The sequence below is a fragment of the Calidris pugnax genome, unplaced genomic scaffold (assembly GCF_001431845.1).
Source record: "Calidris pugnax isolate Ruff unplaced genomic scaffold, ASM143184v1 scaffold81, whole genome shotgun sequence".
Classification (NCBI taxonomy): domain Eukaryota; kingdom Metazoa; phylum Chordata; class Aves; order Charadriiformes; family Scolopacidae; genus Calidris; species Calidris pugnax.
Genome location: NW_015090880.1, coordinates 466,047 through 492,460, shown reverse-complemented (window position 1 = coordinate 492,460; position 26,414 = coordinate 466,047). Strand labels below are relative to the sequence as shown.

The 26,414-nt window shown below is 44.2% G+C and overlaps 2 protein-coding genes across 4 annotated transcripts in view; both read left to right on the top strand.

The window, feature by feature from the left end:
• Window positions 1-21,166, top strand: part of IFT122 (intraflagellar transport 122) — a 31,812-nt gene extending 10,646 nt beyond the window's left edge. For all 3 annotated transcript variants that reach the window (XM_014946769.1, XM_014946771.1, XM_014946770.1), the window contains 17 exons: window positions 262-426; window positions 1,255-1,452; window positions 2,314-2,454; window positions 4,133-4,186; window positions 6,195-6,356; window positions 9,325-9,491; window positions 10,506-10,677; window positions 11,899-12,001; window positions 13,109-13,249; window positions 14,315-14,412; window positions 15,305-15,405; window positions 16,542-16,707; window positions 17,661-17,772; window positions 18,210-18,338; window positions 19,131-19,210; window positions 19,871-20,035; window positions 20,730-21,166. In XM_014946769.1, coding sequence (XP_014802255.1) covers window positions 262-426; window positions 1,255-1,452; window positions 2,314-2,454; window positions 4,133-4,186; window positions 6,195-6,356; window positions 9,325-9,491; window positions 10,506-10,677; window positions 11,899-12,001; window positions 13,109-13,249; window positions 14,315-14,412; window positions 15,305-15,405; window positions 16,542-16,707; window positions 17,661-17,772; window positions 18,210-18,338; window positions 19,131-19,210; window positions 19,871-20,035; window positions 20,730-20,819 — 2,244 coding nt within the window. In that variant the 3' untranslated portion in view covers window positions 20,820-21,166. The remainder of the gene's footprint in view (window positions 1-261; window positions 427-1,254; window positions 1,453-2,313; window positions 2,455-4,132; window positions 4,187-6,194; window positions 6,357-9,324; window positions 9,492-10,505; window positions 10,678-11,898; window positions 12,002-13,108; window positions 13,250-14,314; window positions 14,413-15,304; window positions 15,406-16,541; window positions 16,708-17,660; window positions 17,773-18,209; window positions 18,339-19,130; window positions 19,211-19,870; window positions 20,036-20,729) is intronic.
• Window positions 21,167-25,120: 3,954 nt separating this feature from the next.
• Window positions 25,121-26,414, top strand: part of RHO (rhodopsin) — a 4,867-nt gene continuing 3,573 nt past the window's right edge. The window contains exon 1 of the mRNA XM_014946656.1: window positions 25,121-25,641. Within this exon, the coding sequence (XP_014802142.1) occupies window positions 25,281-25,641 (361 nt within the window). The 5' untranslated portion in view covers window positions 25,121-25,280. The remainder of the gene's footprint in view (window positions 25,642-26,414) is intronic.

Sequence of the window (26,414 nt, the reverse complement as noted above, 5' to 3'; positions counted from 1 at the left end):
TAATTGTTTAACTAATGGAACATTAAAAAATCCAGGTTGTATGGCATGTTTTATTTGTACAGGCTTGGAACCTAGAGTACACTGTGGAAACAAGTCTTTTCGAGATACCTCAAACTGAAAGCACTGCCTTAATGCAGAGGTTGTCTCTGAAAAAAATTGCAACTGGATGCTTTAAACAGCATTAAAGTTTGTACCTGCTATGCTATTTCTAGTTTTGGGAACAAAAGTGGTTGGACTGACTTTGGTTTCAAATATGTCTAGATTCTGAAGATATTTGTCGATAACGTCTTTGCCATCGTCCTGCTGAAGCAGTCGACGGCCGTGCGCTGCCTGGATATGAGCGCGTCCCGAAACAAGCTGGCAGTGGTTGATGAAAATGATACCTGCCTCGTGTATGATATTCATACCAAAGAGTTGTTGTTTCAGGTAAAATTCAAAACCTCAAAAGAAAACAAGGGTTGGTGGGGCAGGAAGTGCTTTGGAGCACAGAACATACTAAAGGTATTGCTGTGCAGAAATGCATGTAACTGCCATTTAAGCCATTAATCACATTTTGCAGGATTTAACTGTGATGTATTTCTCTATCGAAACTACCCTTGGAGAGCTGGTAGACAAGGAGATACATGTGAGCAACTGTCGAATAAAGAGCACTTAAACCTGTGACCTTTTCAGCTCAATTTAGAGCTTGGTCCTGGTTCCCTTTGAAGCGTTGCAGTTAATGAGCATTCTGGCTTTATCATTAGTATGAACAGAATTAAAGCCTAAACTTCTTTGTTCGTTGTGTATTTCCAGAGTATAAAATGAATAATGATAATTATTGGCAGGGTAGCAGTCACTGTAAGGGTTCACTCATTAATGTTGATGAAATGTTTTCAGAGAACCCTCAATAGAAAGTATGAGGTGTTACAAAGACAGGGTCTGTAGCTCTCTTTGTAGCGGGCAGAAAAATGATGAAACGTGCCAGCTAACTAACAGCATATTATTGTGAAATTATATGTTCTGCAGTTTGACAATATAAATCGCTAATAAATACAAAATAAAGACAATTACAGCTGTTTATTAAAATGTAAAGTATGTCCCTGTCAGTCAGTCTAGGAATATACTAGGCTTTAGAACATTACAAACATAAATAACAAGTATGTTTGTACGCACCCAGACTGCAATGGGTCAGACATTCTAGCTGAAGAATGCATATTTCTTAGGAAAGATGATGTGATTGCATCTGTTGTAATCACCAGTTATTTTGCTTGTTAGGAGCCCAATGCTAACAGCGTGGCCTGGAATACGCAGTGTGAGGACATGCTGTGCTTTTCCGGAGGGGGTTACCTCAATATCAAAGCCAGTAACTTCCCTGTCCATCAGCAAAAACTTCAAGGCTTTGTTGTGGGTTACAACGGCTCCAAGATCTTCTGTCTTCATGTTTTTTCTATGTCAGCTGTTGAAGTTCCGCAGGTAATCCTTTAATCTCATTAAATGTCGCTTTACATTTCATAAACATCAATGTTTAAGAAGTGAAGAAGCTTTTCTGAGATTTACTTGTATTCCATTACCAAAATGATTGCAGTTCACACTTTCCTCGTTATTTTAGTTATATTGCATGATCTATTTTATTTTTGTTTACTTGACATTAATTAAGCTAACTTCCTTTTTGCTGTTATTGATTGTTGTTTCAAATTATCCCTTTCTACTTGCCAATGCAACGAGGTGCCTCTGGCTGTGTCAGGCTGCAGCCGCCAGTTTCTCTCTTTAATTCCCTTCTGGGGTTTTTAGAGTCACTGGTTTTGGGCTTAATAGTCTCACTTGATGAAACAGCTGGACACAGAAGGGCCACTTCCTCCTGATACCTCTTCTGTTGGGTTTGAATACTGCCAGAGTGCTTCGCACTGGGCTGTTGTGCCCCTTTTTGTGATTTTAGCCTTTGGCAACAAACTGTTTTCCCCCCACCATCCCCTTTTGCTCTGCTTCCATAGTGTTAAAAAAACCCCAACAACCCCATTGGCTCATTGTACATAATATTTCTCATGTACAATGCTTTGAAGAATTCACATTCTTAACTACTTCCTAATATGCAAGGAACTGAAGATTTCAAGATGGATGAGTTTGGAATATAATTAACCCAGCTCGTCTAAAGATACAATAATAATAACCCCAGAATGGTGTTCTGTTATACAAAAACCGTACATTTATTCTCTGTGGAGCTTGTAACGGCTGTGAGTGGAATATATATTTTTATTCCCAATGTATGTAGAGAATTTCACTAATATATCTTAGTATTATGCTTTCTAATACATGTTTTCCACTGGGAATCCTCAGTCTGCGCCCATGTATCAGTACCTGGAACGGAAGATGTTCAAAGAGGCCTATCAAATCGCCTGTTTGGGGGTAACCGACACTGACTGGAGAGAGCTGGCCATGGAGGCCTTGGAAGGGCTGGAGTTTGAGACTGCTAAAAAGGTAACGTCCTTATTTTACTTATTTAGCACAAAGCTTTTCACAGAGATGTATATATAGTGTGTCTGTGTAACGTCTGTTTTACAGCTGGAACACAGCGTGGTGTTCCTGTTACTACCTCGCTTCAGTGTACACACTATATATAGTTTATTCTGCGTACCCAAGTGTTGGTTTGTTCTATACTCAGGATCTTGAGGTGAGGTTTTAAACCGAAATCGAATTTATCTCTCTAGATAAATACTATGTTCTAAATCGAAGAACCCGGTTTCTTTCCTCTGCCGGAGGGTGCGTTACTGACTGTGAGGGCAGCGGGAGTGGGGAGCGGCTCGTGCCGCCGGTGGCCACTGGGTGGCAGCAGAGAACGCCTCAGCGGGCTGCTCCCCCGCCCTCCCCGGGGCTGTTGGGTCGCTCTCCCCCCCCAGGTGTTTAACACAACCCCCGTGCGGATGGGCAGGTTTGGTATTCGGGGTTATTTACACGGCAATACACGTTCTTTGAAAGCAGTGGTGGTGGGGTGGCATCGCTTTAGTCATTTTCTATCTGGAATTCCTTGATTTTTGGGAGCGGTCTGTAAATGGACATATACCGAAGAACAGAGTTTTCTCAAGCATAAAATACCTCCCTATTTTCTTTCACCACCTTTTCTCAAATAAGAGCGAGCGAATTGAGTTCAATGTCATGAATATTGTATGAAAGACAAAACATTCTAAAAATATAGAGGGAATGGCCTGTAGTGATAGGCATCTTTTAATAACAGATCTTTTTAAAAAGGAAATTAAATGCTTTATTTTTTTTCTTCGCTTAAGTAGAGGCATCAGGATAATTCCAGTTTCATAGACAGCTTTATGCAAATAGATATTCTTAAAAAGAAGTTTTCAGTGCCTCCTTGGAATTTTAAAGTAGTGCCCTCTTAGAATTAGAGCGGATTAATTTGAACAAAAGCAGCTTCTTGACATTAAAGGCTCTCATAGTTCCTAGTCCGATCTGGTGTAAGCAGAATATTCTATGCCCTCCTAAGCTTTACTTTGGTTACAAGTCTTGAACATGCAGTCTAAAGAGTTAAATTTCTATTTTTTGATGCATGTCAAGAATAAGTGCTAAGCTGCTGTAACTCGCACGTGACTTTACCACTTGAGACTTTGGGTTGCACATTTCTCTCCGTTTGCAAAAGACAGTGCACTCTCTGGCAGTGCTCCTGCTGTCGTCTGCCTTTCCTCGCCCTGAGCTACTTCTGTGCTGGAATTTCAGAGTGATGTAAAAATTGTAAGCATGTTCAGTATGCTTTGGTGATATGATCAATTAGATGTTCTACCTTTCAATGGTTTCCTTAAATTTCCTTGTCTGGATCATGCCTCACATCAAAATGGAAATGTTATAAAATAGCCAGGATAAACGTATATAATACCTGAAAAGACACTTTGTATTTCTTGGGGGACTGACATTCCTAGCCACGGCAGGGACTAGTGGGACTGTCCCATCGATAAGCCATTTGTGCCCTGATTTACTCTTAATGCCGTGGGGGCCCCGGTGGTAGCCCATCAGGTGAAGGACTACACAAACCCCAGCGTGTTTATGCCTCTCGTGTTTGCATGAAGACAGCTTGATTAATGTGTAACAATATTTTGTTGCTTTTTCTGGCTTTTGAAGTTAATTCATTTTGTTCTGTTTTTCTTTTCAATAGGCTTTTACCAGGGTACGAGACCTTAGATATTTAGAATTGATCAGCAGCATAGAGGTAAGAGAGTCTTGAAAATAGCGTATTTTCTTACACTTAGTACTATGCCAAAATCAGTACCTTCTGGTTTGGAGGGACTTCTGTTCAAATAGTGCCTCTGACTGTTGGAGAGTGAGAAACCCTGATGATCTGAGGTGACTCAAATCCTAGTCATATGACTGAAACTTCTTGGGGTGCAGGACAACAAGAACTTCTGAAACTGTCTTCAGAAAAACTGGAAAAATGTTCAATATTCAATTAATGATTGGTAGAATACTGCTGTGCTAACAGAGCTTAGTACAGAATACTTCATAAACATGAGTTAATTAAGCCTTTCCGTACCCCCTGGAGGTAGGTAATTACTATTATCTCCTCTTTGCAGAGCCAGAAACAGGCCCAGAGAAATAAAATGACAAACTCGAGGTCTCATGACAAGTCTGTGACAACTGGAAATAGAATTTGGGATCCCTTACTTCCATACTGTGCTCTAATCACTAGGTCTTACTCTTTTCATGCTTCTTGATAGAATTTCAGGAGACAATAACTGTCTGTCACAAACATGTTAAAAGACTTGGTATCACCCCTGTTTTTTCCAAAGACTGCGTGCTGATGCCCGGTTTAAAGATCTGTGTTGAGATGACGTAACGTGAATTCCTCTTTCTCGCACTAATTAGATTTACACCTTCTCTGAAAGAGAACATTCCTTGCCTTCCATTTCTGCAGAGCTGACCTGGTTCTGTCAAAACGCCAGTTGGTGGCAGTTAACCTTTCTTGGGGCCCAACATGGGACAGAGTTCTGTGTTAGGAGCCCACCTTTTTGGTTGTTTTTTTGTTTTGGTTTGGTTTGGTTTTGCTTTTCTTCTAAAGGGCAGATAGGTAGACAAGAGCATTCTCTCACCACTACTAACCTTTCTTTTCCACATATGCTTCTCTACATCTCTGTCTATTGAGGATATTCTGGAATTGTCATGTTATATTCTGTTTAATGAGAAAGTTTGTATCTATTTACAAAGGGAATCTTACTTTCAGACTTCTTGAAAATTCTCCTTCTGAAGTGAGAGTTCTACATCATTGCTTACTTGTGCTTGTGGTGTATCTGATTCCTTCTAAGGCTTGTAAGGATGTAACTAAGCACACGTGTTCCATTAATATCATGGTTTTCTCTCAGTAATGACACATTTTTTTTTCTAATTGATGACAGCAGGAAATATAACTGCCAGATCTCTGTATCTGGCAAGATTCTATGAATTCTTTATAAAACAGTGTAACAATTCCTCTGATTATTCTTTTAACCAAGTTCTTTAAAGGAACTTTCAGCTCGAGTCCAGTATCAGCCTAGTCAATACGTGTGACCAGAAGGGACGATGCCTGAGTCTCCTTTGGCAGCAGAGAGCTGAATTTGTATGCTCGTGGAATGCTTTTCCCCCTTTTGTGCAGTTTTCTTTAAATTCAGTTCACATCTATATATTTGCATATGAGGTGGGCTAATCACAGTAATCATTTTATCCAGAGCAGGGTAGCAATGTGTTTCCCAGATACAGGATAAAATACACACATTGAAACAGAAGCAGGTTACCATACTTTGTCAATCTGCTTATTGCCAGCAATTGTTTTCATGTTTGTCATCCCACCCGCACATATTGTTAATTTAGCCAAATTATATGCTGGTAAGTTTTACAGGAGAAAATAAGGAACCCATCAGATGCCTTTTTTTTTTTTTTAAATAGCATTGCATAATGATAGCGTGTGTTCATTTTCCTATGTGAAATCAAGAGGAGCGATTTTTTTATGACTTTCATTTGTATAGTGACATTTAATTTTGCTCTTCCTAATTTTAATTAAGAAGGGATTTAATCCCTTAATTATAAATTCACCAGAAATGTAGGAGAGTCATAATTATCATATCCTGTTACAGATTTTTATTAACAGTTAAAATCTAAGCCTGAAAATCTAATTCTTCAGTAGCTGTTTTTCACCTAGGTCCTGATCATCTAGAATATTTTTCTCCATCTCTTTATCTTTTGCCCAGGAGCGGAAGAAGCATGGAGAGAACAACAATGAACTGTTCCTAGCAGATGTTTATGCCTACCAGGGAAAATTCCATGAGGCAGCGAAGTTGTACAAAAAGAGTGGACATGAAAACCTGGCTCTCGATATGTACTCTGATCTACGCATGTTTGACTACGCAAAGGTAATAGTTGGCAATGGAATATTTAAATGCAGAAATACTAATGTACCTGTCTCTGTTCTCAAAGTATGAGCCTACAAAAGGATTGGATGAAATGCAGATTTTGAATTCCCCCTTTTTCTCAGTTTATTGGTTGATTTTCATTTGACTTATAACGGGAGAAATGGCTAACATTGTGTCTAACTGTAGTGGTAGCCTTTTCCTCAGAGTCTGCCACTGAGGTAGCAGATTGTGTTTTGTGTAGTCTTAGCTGTGTCCATGGAATTCATAGCTTTTCAGTGGAATTTTTAATTGGACACTACCAGAGGCGACTCTTTAATAGTGATTATATAATCATAGAATAATAGAATGGTTTGGGTTGGAAGGGACCTTAAAGATCATCCAGTTCCAACCCCCCTGCCCTGGGCAGGGACACCTCCACTAGAGCAGGTTGCTCAAAGCCCCATCCAGCCTGGCCTTGAACCCTTCCAGGGATGGGGCAGCCACGGCTTCCCTGGGCAGCCTGTTCCAGTGTCTCACCACCCTCGCTGTATGATGGAAAGCAGCTTAGCAACTTCATCCACCAGCTCCCTCAGGCCCCGAGGATGGATTTCATCAGGTCCCATGGACTTATGCACCTTCAGGTTCCTTAAGAGGTCTCAAACCTGATCTTCATTTGTTTACTAGATAATTTTCTTCCAAAGATTCAGTGTTTCATTTTTTTAAAAACTCTGTTTCCATGTAGAAACAACTTGAATATGGTTTTTAAAAGTGATGTTTTTATTTGTTGATAAGAAAGCACTACTTGGCTTTTAAGTCTTCTATGGTGTTTTCTTATCCAAATCCCCAAGAATGCACGTGCTGGTCAGTCTCATTCATCACTCAGCAGAGACTTATTCCGCCCAAAACAGGACAGACTTTACCATGACACGCATAGAAGCTGTTCTAGCATAGATTCTTCAAACTGTGCTACAGAGAGAGCTTTTTCTTCCAAGAGCTTAATATAAATACTTTGGGGCTTTGCTGATGTAAGTCTGACTTCCACTATTTTTGGCTGATGACTCTTTGTTAGCTTCAATGTTTTGGCTCCTCTTGAACATAAATGTAATTCATAGATGAAAATTTTCCCATAAGTCTTCACGAGGATCTCTTAATTCTTGGCTGTAGCCATGTCTATATTTAACTGACAGACAGCAAAAGGTCTCGTGTCTCCTGTCCTCAAGAGTAACTCCACGCAGAAGAAATTAAAGGTACTTCATAGCATATGAAGGGAGCTTCTTGTGCAGGGAGTGCACAAGGCATGGAAGGATATGTAAAACCCCTTTGTTTGCCAGTTATTCTTCCAAGGCAAGATTTAGGGAGGGTGAGTGGGGTGGTTTTGTGCTGAGGGGTTTTTTTGTTGTTGTTTTTCTAATGCTGCCAGAATTATGCAAAGGCACCCTCAGGGAGTCCGGCTGCTTGTGCTTGACTTTGCTTAGCTCTGGCCAGAGAGTCCCCACTGGAGGCAGAGGCCAGGACCTCTTTGATATCTGGTCATAGGGTCGTTATTGCAGCACCAGATCACAGATTACTGACAACGCACAATAAAACTCTTTATACTGCAAGAAGCCAAGCTTTTGATTTTGGACTTATTTTGGTAACCTAAGCTGGAAAACAAGTTGTGTCAAAGATGTTGTTCAAATTGATTCTTTCACTTCGAGTTTTTGTATTCAGAGATCATCGTGGCATCTTTATGGTTACTCCCGGGGATGGGGGCCGTGCTGCAGTAGGTAACACCCCAGCAGAATCCTGGGGGAGCTGGCTGAGGAGCTGACACAGGGACGGGGTGTAGGTCTGTACCCACTGCCTGTGCCAGGGAAACTGCTGAATTGTGGTAGTGCAACAGATCTCTTGTGTGGGTGCTTTCTGTGGGGCTTTTGCCTGTTTGTTGTTCTGTTTGCTTGTTTTTTTAAACCTGAATCAGAACTTACCAGAAACACAGAGGATGTGGTAATTTTCCACTTTTTCTCTCCTTCCCATTTCTCCTCTGTTCTAGTTTTTCAGTTGATAGAAGCTGTTTTAATGGCCAGCAGCCTGTTCTGTTATCAGACAAAATTGCCCTTAATCTTCTGGTGTTGAAGTACTTCTCTTTTTTTTTTTCTTTTCTTTTTTTTTTTTCTCCTGGCACATGATGCCAACAGATGTGGACCATATGGTGCCAGGGCTTTGGTATTGGCAGACAAAGCTGAACAAACTATTGGAAATATTTCCAAAATGGTCATCACCGCAGCGTCCAGGCTTGGTGCTTGTCTGTCTTGCACGAGTCCAACCGGTAGTTCAGAGTCACTCCTGCTTCTGAGCAGCTGTCATCCCCTTCTTATAAAAGAACTTCTTTGATATATTGTAATACAATTATCAAGTGTCTTTGCAGAAAACAAAATTTCAGCCTTTAACTGATGACCCCAATGCTAACATAGGATGAAGTGGGTACACTGCTGTTAACTAAGCGTGGGGTGGGGCTGGGTCATCTTTACGAATGAAACCTTCTTGGCTCGGAAAATGTGAAACTTGGCATTGATCTATTACAGTTTTTGAGATTAGTGCTGTTTTGTTTTGGAAAGGCATGTTCCTGAAAAGCACACCGAAATCATAATTAGTATCCACTTGAACAGGCTCAGCAGAGAGCAAGCTTTCCAAGAAATCAAGAGGGGACATACTTATTACCTCTGAGGCAGCTGTATCCTACTTCTCCTGGCTCTACCACAATCTCCCACTTCTTTTTTTTTTTTTTTTTTTAAATGAAAACTATCGAAATGGGAGACTTGCCATTGTTTCCTACCAGACATTGGTCCTTGATGATCAGTTGCTGAAGGCTGGATCAGTTCGTGCCACTCTGTATTCTTAGGAGGCATAATGATACTCATTGAAAAAGCCTGTATGTATTGTAGAATTTCGACTGTAACAATGGTTGTCACCAGAAGGTAACACATACTTTTTTATTGCGCTGTTTCAGGATTTTCTGGCATCTGGAGACCCCAAAGACACAAAGCTGCTAATAAAAAAACAAGCAGATTGGGCCAAGAATATCAATGAACCAAAAGCTGCAGTGGAGATGTACCTGTCTGCGGGCGAGCACATGAAGGCCATAGAAATCAGCGGGGACCACGGCTGGGTCGATATGTGGGTTTCAGTTCCTTCTCAGAGATCATGTAGAAACTCATTTGAGTTTTTATGATATGAATTCTGCGTACTTTTAAAATAAGAAAGAACTTGTTTGACATTTGTCTTTGTTTATATCAAATTGAGTATTTGAAGCACATCTACAATTAAAAATGTTTTAAAAGTTGCATATATTTAGAGGGCAGGGACATAAATATGTTATGAAAACAAATGCATTACAACAGCGAAGAGTTAGAATGGTTTCATATGTACTGCAATACTGGCTTCTAAAATATGCTTGTCTTAAGCTTTCCAGAGTAATCGCCACAGCTATATGGGATAGCTTAGTTCTCTTGTTTTAAGCTGTTAAGGATAATCAGCTAGTGGGTGGAGAGGACAACTGGAGCATAGAATCCTTGGAATTTTGGGGACTGTTCCTGCACTGGTCAAATCCTTGATTTGCAGTAGGTGACACTTTGGGTGTTTGCTGCTGCCTTAAGATCTGGGACAGGTCACTCGGCGTCCCCTCCCCTCAGCTAGGCTGGGTGGCAATGGGGGAATGTCACTGGTCAAATCCTTGATTTGCAGTAGGTGACACTTTGGGTGTTTGCTGCTGCCTTAAGATCTGGGACAGGTCACTCGGCGTCCCCTCCCCTCAGCTAGGCTGTGGGGCAATGGGGGAATGTTTATTCGGGAGCCTTGTGCTCAGCTTGGGGCTGAGGAAGCGTGTCCCATGCTGGGTGTGTAGCACCTACTCCCTCCCTGTGCCTTCGTGGCTGCGCGAGGAGCCCGAGATAGGAATTGCAGTAGGAGGGAAGGTTGAAGGAACAGGTTTCGAGTTTGTAAAAGGGAAAAAAAAAAGAATTTGGAATGTTTACTGCAAACTGCTTAAACGGTGTTGCATGGTACTACTATTATGATATTTATTAAATAATAACTGATTACAGGTGGAGTTATTACAATAATTAAACAAAAGGCAAAACAACAAGGCAGAACCTGAAACATCTGGCTTTTATTTTTTTTTACTGGGTCTAGGTTAATTGAAATTGCTCGAAAACTGGATAAAGCTGAGCGTGAGCCTTTGTCGAAATGTGCCTTCTATTTTAAGAAACTCGATAACCCTGGCTACGCGGCAGAAACCTACATGAAGGTTGGTGACCTGAAAGCGCTGGTCCGTCTCCACGTGGAGACTCATCGCTGGGAAGAAGTAAGTGCCCCTGATCTGTGTGTTTTAACCCCACTGGTGCCTGCTGTCCCTCCCTGCAAACAGGGAGACACGTCTGACTCTGCCGCCACGCCAGGGAAGGGAGAGGCAGGGACGGAGGCTTCTGTTTGTTGGGCTTCTTTGATTGTCTTTTTTTTTTTTTTGTCTGTTTAGTTTCCTGGCTGAATATTTCTTGGTCTCGCTTCTGGGTGTCTTTTTTTGCCTGTTGAGCTGTAGTTGCCCACCTCTTATGGTAACCTGTGGGATGCTTCTAGCCCAATAAAAATGGTTTTTTTGATTTTTTTTTTTTTTTTTTGTCTGTTTAGTTTCCTGGCTGAATATTTCTTGGTCTCGCTTCTGGGTGTCTTTTTTTGCCTGTTGAGCTGTAGTTGCCCACCTCTTATGGTAACCTGTGGGATGCTTCTAGCCCAATAAAAATAACACATAGAGCTTCCCATGATATAATTACTGTTTTGAACTGTATTACTTCTAATTTGGGCACACCTGAGTGAGAATACCTTACACATAACTTAGATCTGATGAAGGCGTGCAGTGGTAGTGTGGACTCTGCTCCATAACTGCATTTATGCTTCTGATTAGGTAGAGTTCTGACTGCACTTTTTTTTCCCATAAAAACATGGGTCTGTGGGTACCACCCACTTCACAGCTGGAGTCGCCATTAATTTTGTTCTTGTTGCTTCACATTAAGTTTTTGATAGGTGTAGTTTCTGAAGGAAATGTTTTGGAAGTGCTGCTGGAATTGACAAACATCCTCCCCCAGTTACAGAAAATTGCAGACTTGGTCCTTTATTGACTAGTTTGCGAGTTCAGAAGGTGAATCTAAACTGCAATTACAGTGTTAATTCAATTTCTTTAGAAAATATATTCAGTAAAAATAAAAATATTGTTTGTTGCTTGCTGTAAAACCTGCTAAATTTTATAGATAATCACTTTCAGGTTTCTTTATTTCAATAACCAGACTGTTACTATGCTTAGCTTCTTTTCTGTTGCTGTTGATTGCTTTTTATTTTAAAATACATTAGTTTCACACTGGAGAAAATATGGATTGCACTTTGTATTCTGGTTATGTATTTTTATTGTGAATTTACTTAAAGCTAAAGGATTGATCCCATGGAATATTCTAAACCCTTTAACTGTTTAGACCATGCAGTATTCTAAAAATAAGTGTTGTGGTTTTGTTGTTTTCTTTTAAATTTACCTCAGGCATTTGCTTTGAGTGAAAAGCATCCTGAATTCAAAGATGATGTCTATGTCCCTTATGCTCAGTGGCTGGCAGAGAATGATAGATTTGAAGAAGCCCAGAAAGGTAAAAATGTCCCTGACTGATCACTGGTCACTTGACATTTACTCCATACTTTTCTGATACAGAATATGCATTCTCTGCCCTGGAGAGTTTCTTATCAGTAGGATTCAAAACCAAATAGAATTTGTGTTTTCGTACTGGTCTTAAAGTAGCTGGAAGTCTCCTTATTTGAAAAGAAAATGCAATCGATCTATCAAAAATGGTGGCATCTAAATACAGGTCCAGATTTTCCATTGCATTGTGTATCCGAATGTGGCAGTGGCAACAGCATGTAATCTGAACTGTCTTCATTAATATTTTTGTCACAATAGAATTAAAAATATGGTGACCACCATATCAACCTGAGTGGAAGGCATAGTCTTTCCTTATATTTAGGTATTGCTGGGTTTGTACGAGTAAAATTGTCCTGTTTCTTGAAGAGAATTTTCATGTATTTTTTTAGGCTTATAAAATTACCTTTAAAGAGAACTGTCAGCCTTACATCATGTGGACAGCCTTCAAAACTGAATTCACGAGCTGTTCCAGGGCCAGGGAGATGTTGGAGCAAGCTCCGTGTGAGCCAGCACGTTTGTAGGGTAGTTCCTTCCCTCGGGTGTAGCTCCACGAAACTGTTGCATCTGCTGTTCCTGAGCTGGGATGGAAGGGTGTGACTGTTTGCTGGAAGGGCCAACTGTAAATGCTGTACTCCTTCAAAACACTCAGCACTACAAACCACAGTACTAACCTCAAACATTCGTTTATTGTAGTTTTTAATAAAGCTGTGACTTGCAGTGTTCAGAAAATACCACTGTTTGTATAGAGATGTGATCATTATAGCGTTTTTGCTCTCTTCTATGTTTAAAAAAACAAACCAACCACCGTTGTACAAGCTCTGTGAGCTCAAGAGCTGCTAAGAGTGTGGAAGCCACAAAATGCCTAAAGATGCTTCTCATGTTCCATTAGTGTCGCTGCTTTCAAGGAGAAAAATGCCAGTGTATAATCCTTTTTATCCTGCCCTGGATAGACTATTTGATATTGGCTGAATAGAGTGCTCTTAATTTAAAAACATTAATTTCAGTTAATTGATATAATCGCACTGTAAAATCCTCTTTGTTTTGGCCTTCTGTGCAGCATTTCACAAGGCTGGCAGGCAGCGTGAGGCTGTGAGGGTGCTGGAGCAGCTAACGCACAATGCCGTTGTTGAAAGCCGATTTAACGATGCAGCCTATTATTATTGGATGCTTTCCATGCAGTGTTTAGATATAGCCCAAGGTAAGTAACTGAAAGGAAGTTTGTATTTGTTACCTCCTTGTGCCTGTAGACAAACAATGACTAAATTGTGATAGCATTGCTGCAGCTACTTCACTCTTGTGTGTCTTTGCTTTCCTTTGCTTTTGTTTTGTCTTTTTTTTTTTTTAATGTTGTGTGTAACTCTGGTTTGTGCTATTTTTGTAGTCCCCCTGGTTTTCCCATGTGCTTATTTATAACAAGTAAGCAAAACAGCAACATCAGCATGCGTAAGCCTTCCTTTGAAATCTGACTGGAACCAAAATCCTGTCTCTTGGGACCCTGTATCCTCATGTACCTTCCCCCAATGCACTTGAACTGGAGAAGTGACTGGAGGGTTAACGGACTTGTAAATAAAAGATGATCTTGGAGTGTAAGATACGTCTAGTATTTGAACATAAGTTGGGGAGGTATTTACAGAGTTTTTCTAACTTTTTAAATTTTTCGTTAGCTATCATCTTGTCTTCTGAGAGCATTTCCCTGGGACAGAGGTGGAGCCTGTAGTTACTGGGTGTAGTTTAGTAATAATGAATAAAAATTACCAAAAGATTGGCAATACTGCCTTTTGCATGGTACTCTAAGTACCTTTTTTTTTTTTTCAGTTCAGCTGATGCATGATAGTGCTGATCTGTTACCCCTCAGGTATTTTATAGAGATGCAGGCTTTTCCAGTTGACTTTGTAATATATTTAATATTTATGAAACAAATGTTTCAAAACTCCTTTTATTTGTAAACTCCAAAGCTATGGATGAGGTTCCCAGTGATGCACACCTACTATGTTCTACCTCTAACTAAGCTACAGCCTCTAGCTACATTAAAACCATTGCATCAACTGTTCTGTGTTTTACCATGCTTGTTTTAGACCAGAAATTTGCTCAGGAAAACGGCAAGTCTGTATAATGTGTGGTTTGCACAGGTAGATGGGGCACACTTGAACTGGAACATACCTCTCTTGGAAGTGCTGGTGCTAAAATCATAATATGCTGTTTTCTTCCAGCTGAGTCTCAGACTCGTCTCAGAGACTTACGCTAATGCCTTTGCCTCCCACAGAGAATGACCAGCAGAAGACTGAAATGTTACAGAAGTTTCATCACTTCCAGCGTTTGGCAGAAATCTACCATGTCTATCACTCTATTCAAAGATACACTGTAAGAGACTCACTTTACAAGTTGTGTATTTGTGCTTCCTGAGCATGTTTCTCTAAGGAGTCCATAAATAGCCAGGAATAATTAATAACTTTTCAGGCAATTAAATATTGAGTGTAGATTAATGATGCTGTATCATAACTTTATTTATTTCTTTGCCTTCTGCTGTACTCTACAAAAACTTCTGTTGTCTTAGTTCCTAAAATCCTCAGTGGTTTTAGCAGCTCCATGCTTGCCTCAGTGTGGGCTGAAGACACGGCGATGGCTGCGTTCCCTCCCCCAGCCCTGTCGGTTTGGTGTCGGTGACCGCAGCCCCTGGTCCTGCACAGGATACAGCTGGCTGTTCCTTCAGTTGTGGGGAGACAGACCGGGCAGAAGGCAGCACCCTGGCTTTAGGGGTTCAGCAGTGTGGGGCGTGTGTCAGTGGTGATGTGTGTGAACTGCTGCAGCACAACCAGCCGTGAGGAGCTCCCAGCAGTTGCAGTGCTGCTGCCACCACTGCTGCTGGAAATACCTTTGTAAAACGTTTGAGATCCCCGCTCCCTGCCCAGAAGGCAGCTCTGTCCTGGGGAGGTCTTTGCTGGTCAGACTGCTTCAGGCCTTGCAGGGGTGGAGACTACACTGCTGCTGGCCAGTCTGCCCTCGTTTTTAAACAGCCTGTTGAGGAGGCTGCTTTAGCTACGTGGATCTTTTTCTCTCCTACTGCATGTCGCAGGTATCAGCTTTGGTGATAAAGACATGCAAAATCCGCTTGCTATATTCTGTCAGCACCTCTTCTTTTTGCAACTGCATGAAGGAAACACAGTGCTTGAGATGCCTGGCGCTGGGATGCTCGGTGATAGGAGCTGTTGTTTTTCCAGCTTGGCAATATGTGTCTGTATTTTTAATACTGCAGGAGGAGCCTTTCAGTTTCCACTTGCCTGAAACCCTCTTCAATATTTCCAGGTTTCTGCTTCACAGCTTAACAAAGGAGACTCCTCTGGGGATCTCAAAAGTGTATCCTTCCAATACAGTACAAAGTCGAGACATGATCTTGTGAGATACATGAAAGGAATAATTGATGTTCATCCAGAGTGCAGAGATCTCCTGTAGGGTGTCTTCAGTTTCAGCTCTTGGTTATAGTTAATGGAAAATTACTTTTCTCCCTAAGGAAATAATCAGCATCTTCAAACCATTGTGTGTTTAACTGTGCACTGTTTTTTTTTTTAAAGATAGTTTTGGAGAGCTGTACAAGCCAACTAACATGTAATTCTCCAAAGCACCCACCCAGTCTGGTGTCACCTCTGTCAGAGAAGCGAGTTCTCGGGTCGCAGTCGCTGCAGCAGGACGTTGGCTCTGACTCCTGGCAGCGCCGTGGAAAGGAGATGGTGCTGAGATGGGGCGAGGGGACCAGGAGCTGGTGCTGCACCAGAGGCTGGGGTAGCTGGGTGGGGTCAGTCAGGCTAACGATGGACAGCTTCGTTAGTGCCTATTGCATCTTCGAGAGTTCTCCAGGAACCCTGTGGAAATGCGTCTGTAAGAGGTCACTGGACACCACAGGGAGGCCGGATTTTCTTCTTTTCGCTTAATTTTTGTCTTTGAATGGGATGTTAGCTTTCCTTTTCATAACTTCCTCACTTATAAATGTATAATGTCTTATAAAATCTTTCATAACATGCCTTGTGATCAGTGGCTTTCTAAGCAGCAGTTGCTGTTACACACTGCTGAAGGGGAAAGACAACCCTTGATCAGTGACACAGTGTGTGCTTTATTTCCAATAAGATTGTGTGTATTTAGTTGGTGTCAGTGGGTTGCTGGTGTTGTAAGATTTTTTTTTTTTTCTATTTTTTGCCTGGGGAAAAATCCATTCACCCTAAAAATGCCGAAATTTTTTAAGTGTAGTCAGGATATTTAACCAAAGCAATGTTTATATAGGGTTAATTCCTTACCTTGCTAATATTTGCCCCCAAACATTCTGATAGTCCTTTCACACTTGTTTTCAAATGAAGTTATGTAAATAAATTTCTCCTGTTAAAGCTGCTTAAAGTCCCAGTGTTGGATACGCTTCATCGTGCAGCTTCTCTGATTAGAAAAAGTATTGTGTTTTTTTTCCTAAATGCCATATGTATTTTTATTCCTTAACTAAATTATAGCAATACGTTATTTGCCCTGGCAAAGCAGAGTAAAGCTCTAGGTGCATATAAGCTGGCTCGTCATGCCTATGAGAAGTTGCAGGGGCTGCAGATCCCAGCCAGGTTCCAGAAATCCATTGAGCTGGGCAGCCTGACAGTCCGTTCCAAGCCATTCCATGACAGTGAAGTAAGTAAGCTGTAATGTGTTTCATGTTAATCATTAGTGTGCAGCCTAATCCAAGAACCTGAGTTGCTGCATGCACGAAAAAAATATGAAATATATTATTCATAGCTCTGTGATATAATTATATTTCTGCTGGAAACACAGTCCTCTTATTGTTATTCTTCAGGTCAGGCTTTCTTTTGCTCCTGAGAACAAATTAAAATCGGTCCTTTCTTCATGGGCAGCTTCCATCCTCCCTCTCCTGTCTTGCGCCTATTAATTCTTCCAAGCCTTTTTCTCTCCCATCCACACGCAATTACTCCACAGTCTGTCTCCCTCTCCAGCTGGAGGTCACTTTCATTTGTCCCACTCCTGGCCCTCCTTCCCCGATCCCTTCAATGACCTCCCTTCCTTCAGTCTTATTTTAACACCTTTTCTTCTTTAACTGAAGTCTGACTTTCTGCAGTGCTCTATAAAGCTGTGTCTCATGGAGTACTCGCTAAAAATAAATTGTATTGTGCAAGTGAACATGCACCTGGCCACCTGAAATAATAGAAACACAATCTTAAGAACTGCCTAAAATAACTGTGCTCTTGAAGAAAGATGAATTAATTGGAGAACTTGAATTTGACCAAACCTTAGAGCAAAAAACTTTGTTTCAGTAACCTTCTCTTCGAGTTCTTTTGTCACTGTGTATTTGGTACAGAATTCTGCTGCTGTTACCACAAAGGCAAGGTGGAAATTTAATTGTTAGAATGGTGGAGACAGCTATTTTTAATGTGAAAACTTGCTGTTTTATTAAAAAGGGAAAGCATTTTCAGATGTTAAAGGATCTGATTTCACAGCAGCATTTCTCCAGATTAGCGCTGATGTAGTATCAGTGGTGTAAAACGAAGGAGCCTGTATTTAATGGGAAACAAAGGGTTCAGGCTGTGCTGTTGTGTTTACGATTACCGTGCTCCCTGTGTGTCTTTCAGGAGCTTGTGCCCCTGTGCTATAGGTGCTCTACCAACAACCCTCTGCTCAATAACTTGGGGAACGTCTGCATTAACTGCCGGCAGCCCTTCGTCTTCTCCGCTTCCTCCTACGGTGTGTTTCAATGTTGTGTTTGCTTGTGCTTTTCAGGTAGATAAATGTTCACTGAACAGAATAGGTTAGTACTTAATTTGTTCTTTCTGCAGTGTTATTTGGGCAAACAAATCCATCCTTTTAATGTTAGATCTGAGTAAGTGGCTGCCTCTTGTCGCAGAGATTGTTGGATTTCATTGTGGCAGCAGGGAAGCATTGCTTATTATGAGACACTGAATGTATAAAGTGTTTCATTAACACAGGTGCAATCCTTTGAGAAGCTGAGGGGGTTGGGGTTTGTTTTAATTGTGTATAACTTGCTTCATGGGAACAGGTGGGCAGAACAGCACTGTCACAGAAGCCAGAGGGTGTTCGTTTCTTAAGGGGCTTGGTATCTTCCAGGAGGCGTTTTCTGAGTTCTTGCCCATCAAATGCTCCTTGTTCCCCCACCCCTTTAGAAGTGCTGCATCTCGTTGAGTTCTATCTGGAAGATGGCATCACAGATGAAGAAGCTGTAGCTCTCATTGATCTTGAAGCTCCAAGATTGAATAAAAGAGAGAATAAATGGAAAGAGATGATGAGCGACAGTATCCTTTTGATTAAAACTAGTTTCTGGTCCCTTTCTTAGGGAAAAAAGCAACAATCTTGACATTTCCCCCCCACTTAGGTTTAAAATTCTGTCATATGACTGATGGGAGTACAATTGTATCATGTTTCCCTTTCGAGTCAGTGTAACAACTAAAGTAATGTTTTAACTAAGCCTAATATTCTCATAAAGCTTTTTCACCAGGAAAATTTGTTTTTAATAATGTAAAATATTTCTTTTTAACAATGGAATGCCATGCTTTACTTAATCTATTTTAACTGCTTTTTGTAAAGAATGGGGAGAATCTGAAGCATGTTACTGTCTTCCCTTAACAGCTTGCTTTAGAAGCTGCCTTCTCTCAGCTAAGGGGAACCAGCAGGGACTTGCTTCATACCATTCCTGCTGGAATCTGCTCTGTAATGCTTCGGCATCAGACCTCCCAGCTGCTGTGGGGGCCATATAATATTAGATGCTAAAAAACATAATTTAAATAGGTTGCTTCACTTGCTTTTTGTCATGTCAGAAGAGGGAAGGAAGGCAGAGCTGGTGCTGTCCTTGGTTGTGGTCAGTTCTGCCATTCTGCAGCAGCTGTGGTGATACATTACCCTGGTCCCTGTGACTCATAGCAAACCCTTCTCTAGTTCTTTCTATAATAATCCAGGCACTGTGTAGCAGTTTGAGAATGCTCTGGAGCACCAAGGACACCAGTCCTGCTGGTAATGCTTTCATGCTTTCTCTGTGAGGACAGCTAACTTCATAGAAACTCTTTTTCTTCCTTAACAAATGTATCTAGATGCACAGAGCTTGAGGCTTGATGACAGTACAGATATTATTGAAGATGATGATCCCTTTACAGCAAAACTGAGCTTTGAGGTAAGAACCTTACCCATATCTCCCAGTTGTTCCTTTCTTGCTACCAACAGAAGTGAATAGAAAATTTTCACTCCAGTCACTGCTGCTGTTCATGTGTGTGTTACAAGGACTGCCACCAGAGAGATACAAAGCAGGGGACTGGGAGAGAGGGGTGGCTCTTCAGAGGGAAAGGGATTTACCAGTTAACTCCTCTCTTAAAAAAAAACAGAACAAAAACAGCAACAGAAAAAAACAAACCAAAACAAACAAAAAACCAAACCCCACAAAACAACAAAGATCTTAAAGTAAATGTTCCTGGAATTTTGTTTTATCATCATACCATGATGGAACAGGGCTGTCCCCCAGGTACTTATGTGTCTGGGCAGTGTATCTATAAACCAGTTGGAACTGTGGGGGTTTAATAAAGGCTGTGGGCATGGGTGTTACTCACGAGGAGTAGTGTTAAATGAGTAATGGAGACTCACTGAAGCCACGTTGGAGGTGTGGCTGCTGCTGCTGGAGGTGCTGCTAAAACTGCCAGGGCGTGTGGTGGGACTAGACCCAGCCCAATTCTCCATTAGCTTTTTCTACTGGGTTTTACTGTGCTTCTTGCAACATCTTAACCCTCAGAGGGCTCTGCAGCTGGTAACAGTAATTCTTTCTGAACCCACTCTTCTGCAGCAAGGAGGCTCAGAGTTTGTCCCGGTGATTGTGAACCGCAGTGTTCTCCAGTCCATGAGCCGCAGGGACGTCCTCATCAAGCGGTGGCCGAAGCCCCTGCGGTGGCAGTACTACCGCTCCCTGCTGCCGGACGCCTCCATCACCATGTGCCCCTCCTGCTTTCAGGTAATGTTTGCATGGAGAGGCTTAAAAACAACAACACAAAACCCTACTGGAACCCTACGGTTGGAATAATTCTAATTATTGAAACCTTATACTTGAAAATGTATTCAAGAAATTCTTGAATGATGTAGAGGCAGAGAAGGCCTCAAAAGCCAGAAGCTGAGCTATGTGATGCATGGAGGAGCAGCTGCCTTCTGAAAACCTTGAGGTAGCTGCATTTGAGACGTTGCACGGAGAGAAGTCAGAGCCTCTCAAGCAAACCTTGGCTGAGCAACAAGTGCTGATTTGTATTTATTTCTTTTTGCTCCGTCTTCTGACTTTCAGCCTGGTTTAGCAGGGGAAATCGGTCCCTAACCAAGCGAGCTTGTGGTTCAGTCCCTCTCCTTCCCCTCTCAGGAATGGCTTTTGGAAATAATGGAATTCAGTCACGTTTGCTTACACAGAAGCTGTCTAATTTTTGTCCTTCCTTCTGCAGAAGTAACTAATTGGTTTGTGCCTCTTCAACAGCATTGGCAGTGGCCTGCAAAACGCTGCTCTGTTCTGAGTTATGGTGCTCTCAAGCAGTTGAAAGGGGGTCGATTCTCTTGTGGTGGCAGCTTCAGATGTCTGTGCCATGGAGAAGCCATTGAGCTCAGTTTGCATTTTCTGTGAGCTAGTCACAGGCTAACTTGTCCCTAAATCTGTTTCTAATTACCAGATGTTTCACACAGAAGACTATGAGCTTCTCGTGCTCCAGCATAATTGTTGTCCGTTCTGTCGACGGCAAATAGATGAGTCAAACCAATGAAGAAAAACAATCTCAGACCTCAACTGACAGACTCCCCTCTTAGATTCGTAGAGTTTTCATAACAACTTAGTTCAGGCATCTTGTTCCATTTTGTACATGAGAGTGGAACTGAGTTGAAGAAATATAACTATTTTTTTTAAAATGAAAATGTCTTGTTTGTGAATGTCCTCTACGTTTCCCAGGCAAACCGCTGAAGTGCCACAGATTTTTACAGGAATGTTTCTAGGGTCAAGTTCAGCCTTGAAGTCATAGTTGTTTTTATTCCAGCTTGTGTTAGGACTTGATTTGCTCCTTAATATGTACCCATTATTGACGAATCTTCAAATAAACGGGACTGTTTTTCACTATTCTTTGTCTTGGAATTTGCTATAATGCTGCTGCTTCTGAGCTTCTGTATTTTTTTTCTTTCCATTTATGCAAGAGCAGCGTTAGAGTTTAGAGCCCTTAAAATGTCATCTCAAGAGTTACACTGATCTTGGCATCAGGGGCCACCTCACAGCCACGCTGTGGGGCAGTTGCAAAGCTTTTCATCTGTGTGGAGTTGTCCCTTGTTGAAGTGTTGGCCTCTGGGCTGTGCTGGGAGTGTTTCACGCTGGCCAGGCAGAGGTACCTCAGTTTGCTGCTCATGAAGAAACACCACTGGCCCTATGGGTTAAACTGGATCCCTTTGCACACTTATTTGTAGGTGCTGAGCAGGAATCCCACAGCAGCCCAGGGCTCCGTCAGTCTGTGGTGTCCCCAGCACCCCCTCTGTGCCCGAGAGAGGAGAGTTCCTCGCTGGGGAGATGATCCCCAGGGACGTGACCAGCTGGGGTGCTGCAGTCCCAGGGTAGGTCCCACTGCTCCTGGTGTCCTGTCAGTTCCTGTGGTGTCTGACCCCACGTAGTGTCCCTTTGTGGTGGGCACATGCCTGTCTGAGCCCTGCAGATCACGGTGTCCAGCAGTGACCAGCACAGGGATGTGCTAACGACGCTTCTCAGGAGCATTTCCAGCAGAGGCTCAGACCAGAGCCAGGGGCAAGCACGAGTAGAGTTATCCTCAGCTGTCCACATGCTGTCCCCTCACCGCTTCTCACCCCGTGCTGGCCTATCCCTGGGTGGAGTGGAGCAGGGACAAAGGCCACCTCAGTGCTGTGTAGGCGCTGCTGGCTGCGGCCACCCCACCAGTGCGTTACCAGCACTGGTTCAGACCCAGATCCAAAGCACGGCACCCGGCTGCTGCGGGGGCAGCTCACCCTGTCCCTGCTGCCCCCAGACGGCTCCTGGGCTCGGTCTCCCAAGGATGGTCACTGGGAGTTTGTGTAGGAACCCAGCGGGGCTGGAGCTGGGAAGCGATAGGTTCTCTTGACTTCAATGCAGTGGAAGTTGTGCCCGTGTTACCATGAGCTCTGTTGTTGTTGTTGTGACACCCCGTCTGTCGCAGCCTCCCTCTGTTTTGAGTGGGGAATGGTTCTCTGCTTCCTGGCCATGAGCTGCTGGGAGCTGGTGAAGCCACATACCCAGCGCTTTGCACGTGGAACGGGTGATGTCCCCGTTTCTGCTTGAGTTCCCCTCAACAGTGACACCCCACAATGGCACTAGGAGCTTTCGGAGTCCCCCTATGGTTCCTGACCAAGTTTGCTAACTTACCGCTTTAAAAACATTCTGTTCTAATTACTGCTCGGCTGCGTTTTGACTCATCTGTCACTGTTTGCAATGAAGACTTTGCTATTGACATGGATAAACAATGCTGTTTGAGAGCTGAGCCAGGATGGGACTGGGCTCCTTCTCCCGGAACTGAGCTGCCTTTGCAGAGCCAGTGGGAATGAAAAGTTATAAAAATAAATAGATAGGGTTTGCTGTGACGCAGAGGCAAAACGGATCAAGCAAGGAAGCTTTTTTTTCTTTTTTTTTAAAAACAGCTCTGTGAACACAGTTTGATCTGAAAAACGTATTGGGCTTTTCCAGGCGAAACCACAGGGGCCACATTTTGAACATTGGGAAGCTGGTCTGGTTCCAGCTGCCTTGTGCTGCCAGGACTCCCAGGTAACCTCATGGTGAGGGTTCCCTGGGGGTGGGAGAAGCCCCACCACCGCACCGCGGGCTGCAGCCCCTGCGAGCCCTTCACCCACTGTTTGCTTTGCTTTGCATCGTTCTTCCACCTCGTTGCTGCCCACCGGTCCCGCGGCGCTGCTCCGGCGGTGACGCACGCCTGCCCCTAAGCCCTGGCAGCAGCTGCCGACCTCAGCAGTGGCTTATTGCATCAGAGCTTAAGGTGGCAAATTTGTGTCTTGGGGAGATAAACCCTTAATCCTGCTTGTGTGCCCAGGAACGGGGCTCAACAGCTGCATTTGCACTTGGATGGTGGCACCGCTCTGGCCTTGGCAACACGTGTGAAAAGTTAATGGAGAGGGACTTAGGAGGAGTGGGGTGTGTGTGAGGACGTGGTGTTTTCATGTTAACCTGAAGGAAGACCTTTGGGACTGGCCACAGTGATCGTGGGCTGCCTTTGGCTGCAGCCTCATCCTTTGCCAGTGATGCCAGCACTTGAGGTCCTTTAGACCTTCCCCACTTCCAGCAAAGGTTTCCCAGCTTGGTCTCTTCTTTAGAGGGAACAGAGCTTTGTGCTTTCTTCCTTTAAAATTTTTCCGTGGGCTAAACTAACCCACAGGGAACACTGGCAAAAACCAGGCCAGGACTGACAGAGGTTCATTAAGGCCAAGAGGAGGTGAGCTGCTGCCCACCTCGCAGCCATGAGCTCCAGCGGCTCCGGCACATCCTGCTGTGCTGATGAGGAGCTCCCCGTTCCCCCAGGCTCTGCTCCAGACCAGCGAGGGGAGGTGCCCATGTCCCCTCCAGCCTGTCCCCACTGAGGGAGGCAGAGCAGGCAGGCCTTGCTGAGCCTCCCTGGGGAACCAGCTGGAACCCCGCTGCTTGCTAATGGGAAAGGTGATAAACAGTGGCTGGAGAAAAACAGAAGAGATGGGGAAAAATAGCTTTGAAGCTTAAAAGATTGATCATAATGGTGTGAACCGTAAGGAACCACTTTCTCCAGAAGAGAGATCCTCTACGGGTGGCTTTGTTGCACTCACCCTGTTATATGTTGTCCCACCACCTCTGACAGATTAAGGAAAGGTGGTGTGGAGCTGTGCTGCTGGCTGGCACCGGGAACATCCCAAGCACAACTGAGTGCATGGAGTGGGGAGGCAGAGAGACACGGAGAACATGGGAGGCTCCAACAATGGCTTCCCCCGTGGAATTTGATGGTTCTGCAAGGTTTCAGGGAGACTGAGGGTGTCTGTCAGGCAGCATGTGGAGTCAAGTGTTGGCTTCAGCTCAGAACCTCCCTTCAGTGCCCTCGTGCAGCAACTGACTCAGCACCAGGACAGACAGACCAGGTTATTTATTAGGTGCTACCGATGCAATTAGTGTGGCCCAAACCACATACAAAGCCAGGCACAGAGGGGGTGGTACAACTGGAAACCTGCCAGCGGGGTCAGCATTCCACTGGGGGGGTTCCACCTCCTCAGCCAAGTCCTGTGGCAGAAAGAGGTGGCTGAGAGCATGTGGATGAAGGGCTGGTGATGTCTGTGCTGCCCAGAGCACCCTTCTGCAGGAATGGCCCTTGTGGTGGCCATGGCTCTCTGGTGGGGACTACCTGGTGTCATGGACCCACTGTCCCCTTGTAAGACTGGTTCTGGGACCCCCCTCTGTCACTGATGGACCACACACCACTTCTGCCCAGCCCAGCCCAGCCCAGCAGCCTCTGCTGCCCCCAAACCCACCACCGTGGGGTTTGGAACCACCAACTTCCCCCCTGTAGTGGAGGACAGGGAGGAGCCCCTGTGCTCCTGTCTGGGAGCCTCGAGAAAGCACAACCAGGGGCAGGGTCCCCGTGGGCTGGCACCCTCCGCCTGGCACCCCGGTGGTAATGCAGCCCGACCCCCATGCCCCTCTGTGGGGAAACGGAGGCATGTCGCACGGGGGGGGTAATGGGGGTCTTGGGGGGAGCGGGTGCCTCTCCCAGCTCTGGATTGTGGGGTGCAGTTGCTGCCGTGGATGCAGGGCCCACCCCAAACCCTTGCTCCTTGGGGAGCGAGGCCGTGGGAGCGGAGCTGCCCTCCAGTTTGTGCTCCCCCAGGTGCAGAGTTACCTCTTTATATATGACCATGAGCCGTGGTCTCCAACAATGACAGCGCGCGCCAGAAACAGGTGTCACCTTAATACTTTCCCAGGAAAGCCAATTACCCCTGGATGATTATGATTAATAATTCTCTAAGCCCTAATCGCGCTGACACCGGTGCCCGGAGCTTACCCCAGGGGGCACTTTATAAGGGCGGCCCCGCGGAGGTGAGTGTGGCCACTTCTCCTCGGGGTGACAGCGACGGCTGAGAGGTGGCGGGAGCCCCACTTCAGAGGCGATTCCCCTGCGCTCCGAAAACACCCCTGAGTACGAGCCAAAGGCACCTCACGAACCGCAACCATGAACGGGACAGAAGGCCAAGACTTCTACGTGCCCATGTCCAACAAGACCGGGGTGGTGCGGAGCCCCTTCGAATACCCCCAGTACTACCTGGCTGAGCCCTGGAAGTTCTCGGCGCTGGCTGCCTACATGTTCATGCTGATCCTGCTGGGCTTCCCCGTCAACTTCCTCACGCTGTATGTCACCATCCAGCACAAGAAGCTCCGGACGCCTCTAAACTACATCCTCCTGAACCTGGCGGTCGCTGACCTCTTCATGGTCTTTGGAGGCTTCACGACCACCATGTACACTTCGATGAACGGGTACTTTGTCTTTGGAGTAACAGGGTGCTACATCGAAGGCTTCTTTGCTACTCTGGGCGGTGAGTTTTCCAAATATTCAAAAAACTTATGCCAGGAATTGCCCCAGATCTTAGGAGGGGGAGGGAAGATGCCAGGATGATTTTGGAAAACCGTGGTACGTGGAAGGTCCTTGGTGTGCTGCAGCTGTGGGCTGAGGCAGTGTCGGTGTTTCAGGGTGGGAGGTGAAGAAAGTGACAAATGACACTTTCTTTTTTCTTTTTTGACCTTATTTTGGTAGCCACCTGCTCAGTATCCTGAGAGCAGCAGCGCAGTGATGAAAAGCAACCAGCAGCAGATTTTTTTTTTTGCGGTTGTTGGGTTTGCACATCTTTCTGGCTGGCTTTCTGACTGGAGAGATGACAAATTTGTTCCTCCTGTTCTGTGGTGGGGCTGTCATTGGCTCTGACATGGTGTGTGGTGGCACAGGCTCTGCTCCCTGTGCCTGCCAGGCTTTGACCGAAACAGATCTTAAATAAAAGTTGTGTGTCTAAAAATGCCCTCCTCCGCTCAGCTCAGCCACAGGCAGCTGTTTCACTGGTTGGATCCTGGTGGCACAAGTTCCCAGGGAAGCTGTGGGTGGCAAGGAGAAATCCTGGGATGAGGGGCACTTGCTGTATCCCGGAGCAGGACTGTGGGCTTGCAGGTGCCAGTGCCGCTTGGGATGAGCAATAGGATCCCGGTGTGGATCTCAGAACACAGCAGCAAAGTGGTTCCTGTGGGTCAGCAGTGCAGAGAGCTGTCTTCTCATGCCTTCCTAATCATGCAATTAGCCTGTGTTCAGTTCTCTTCCCAA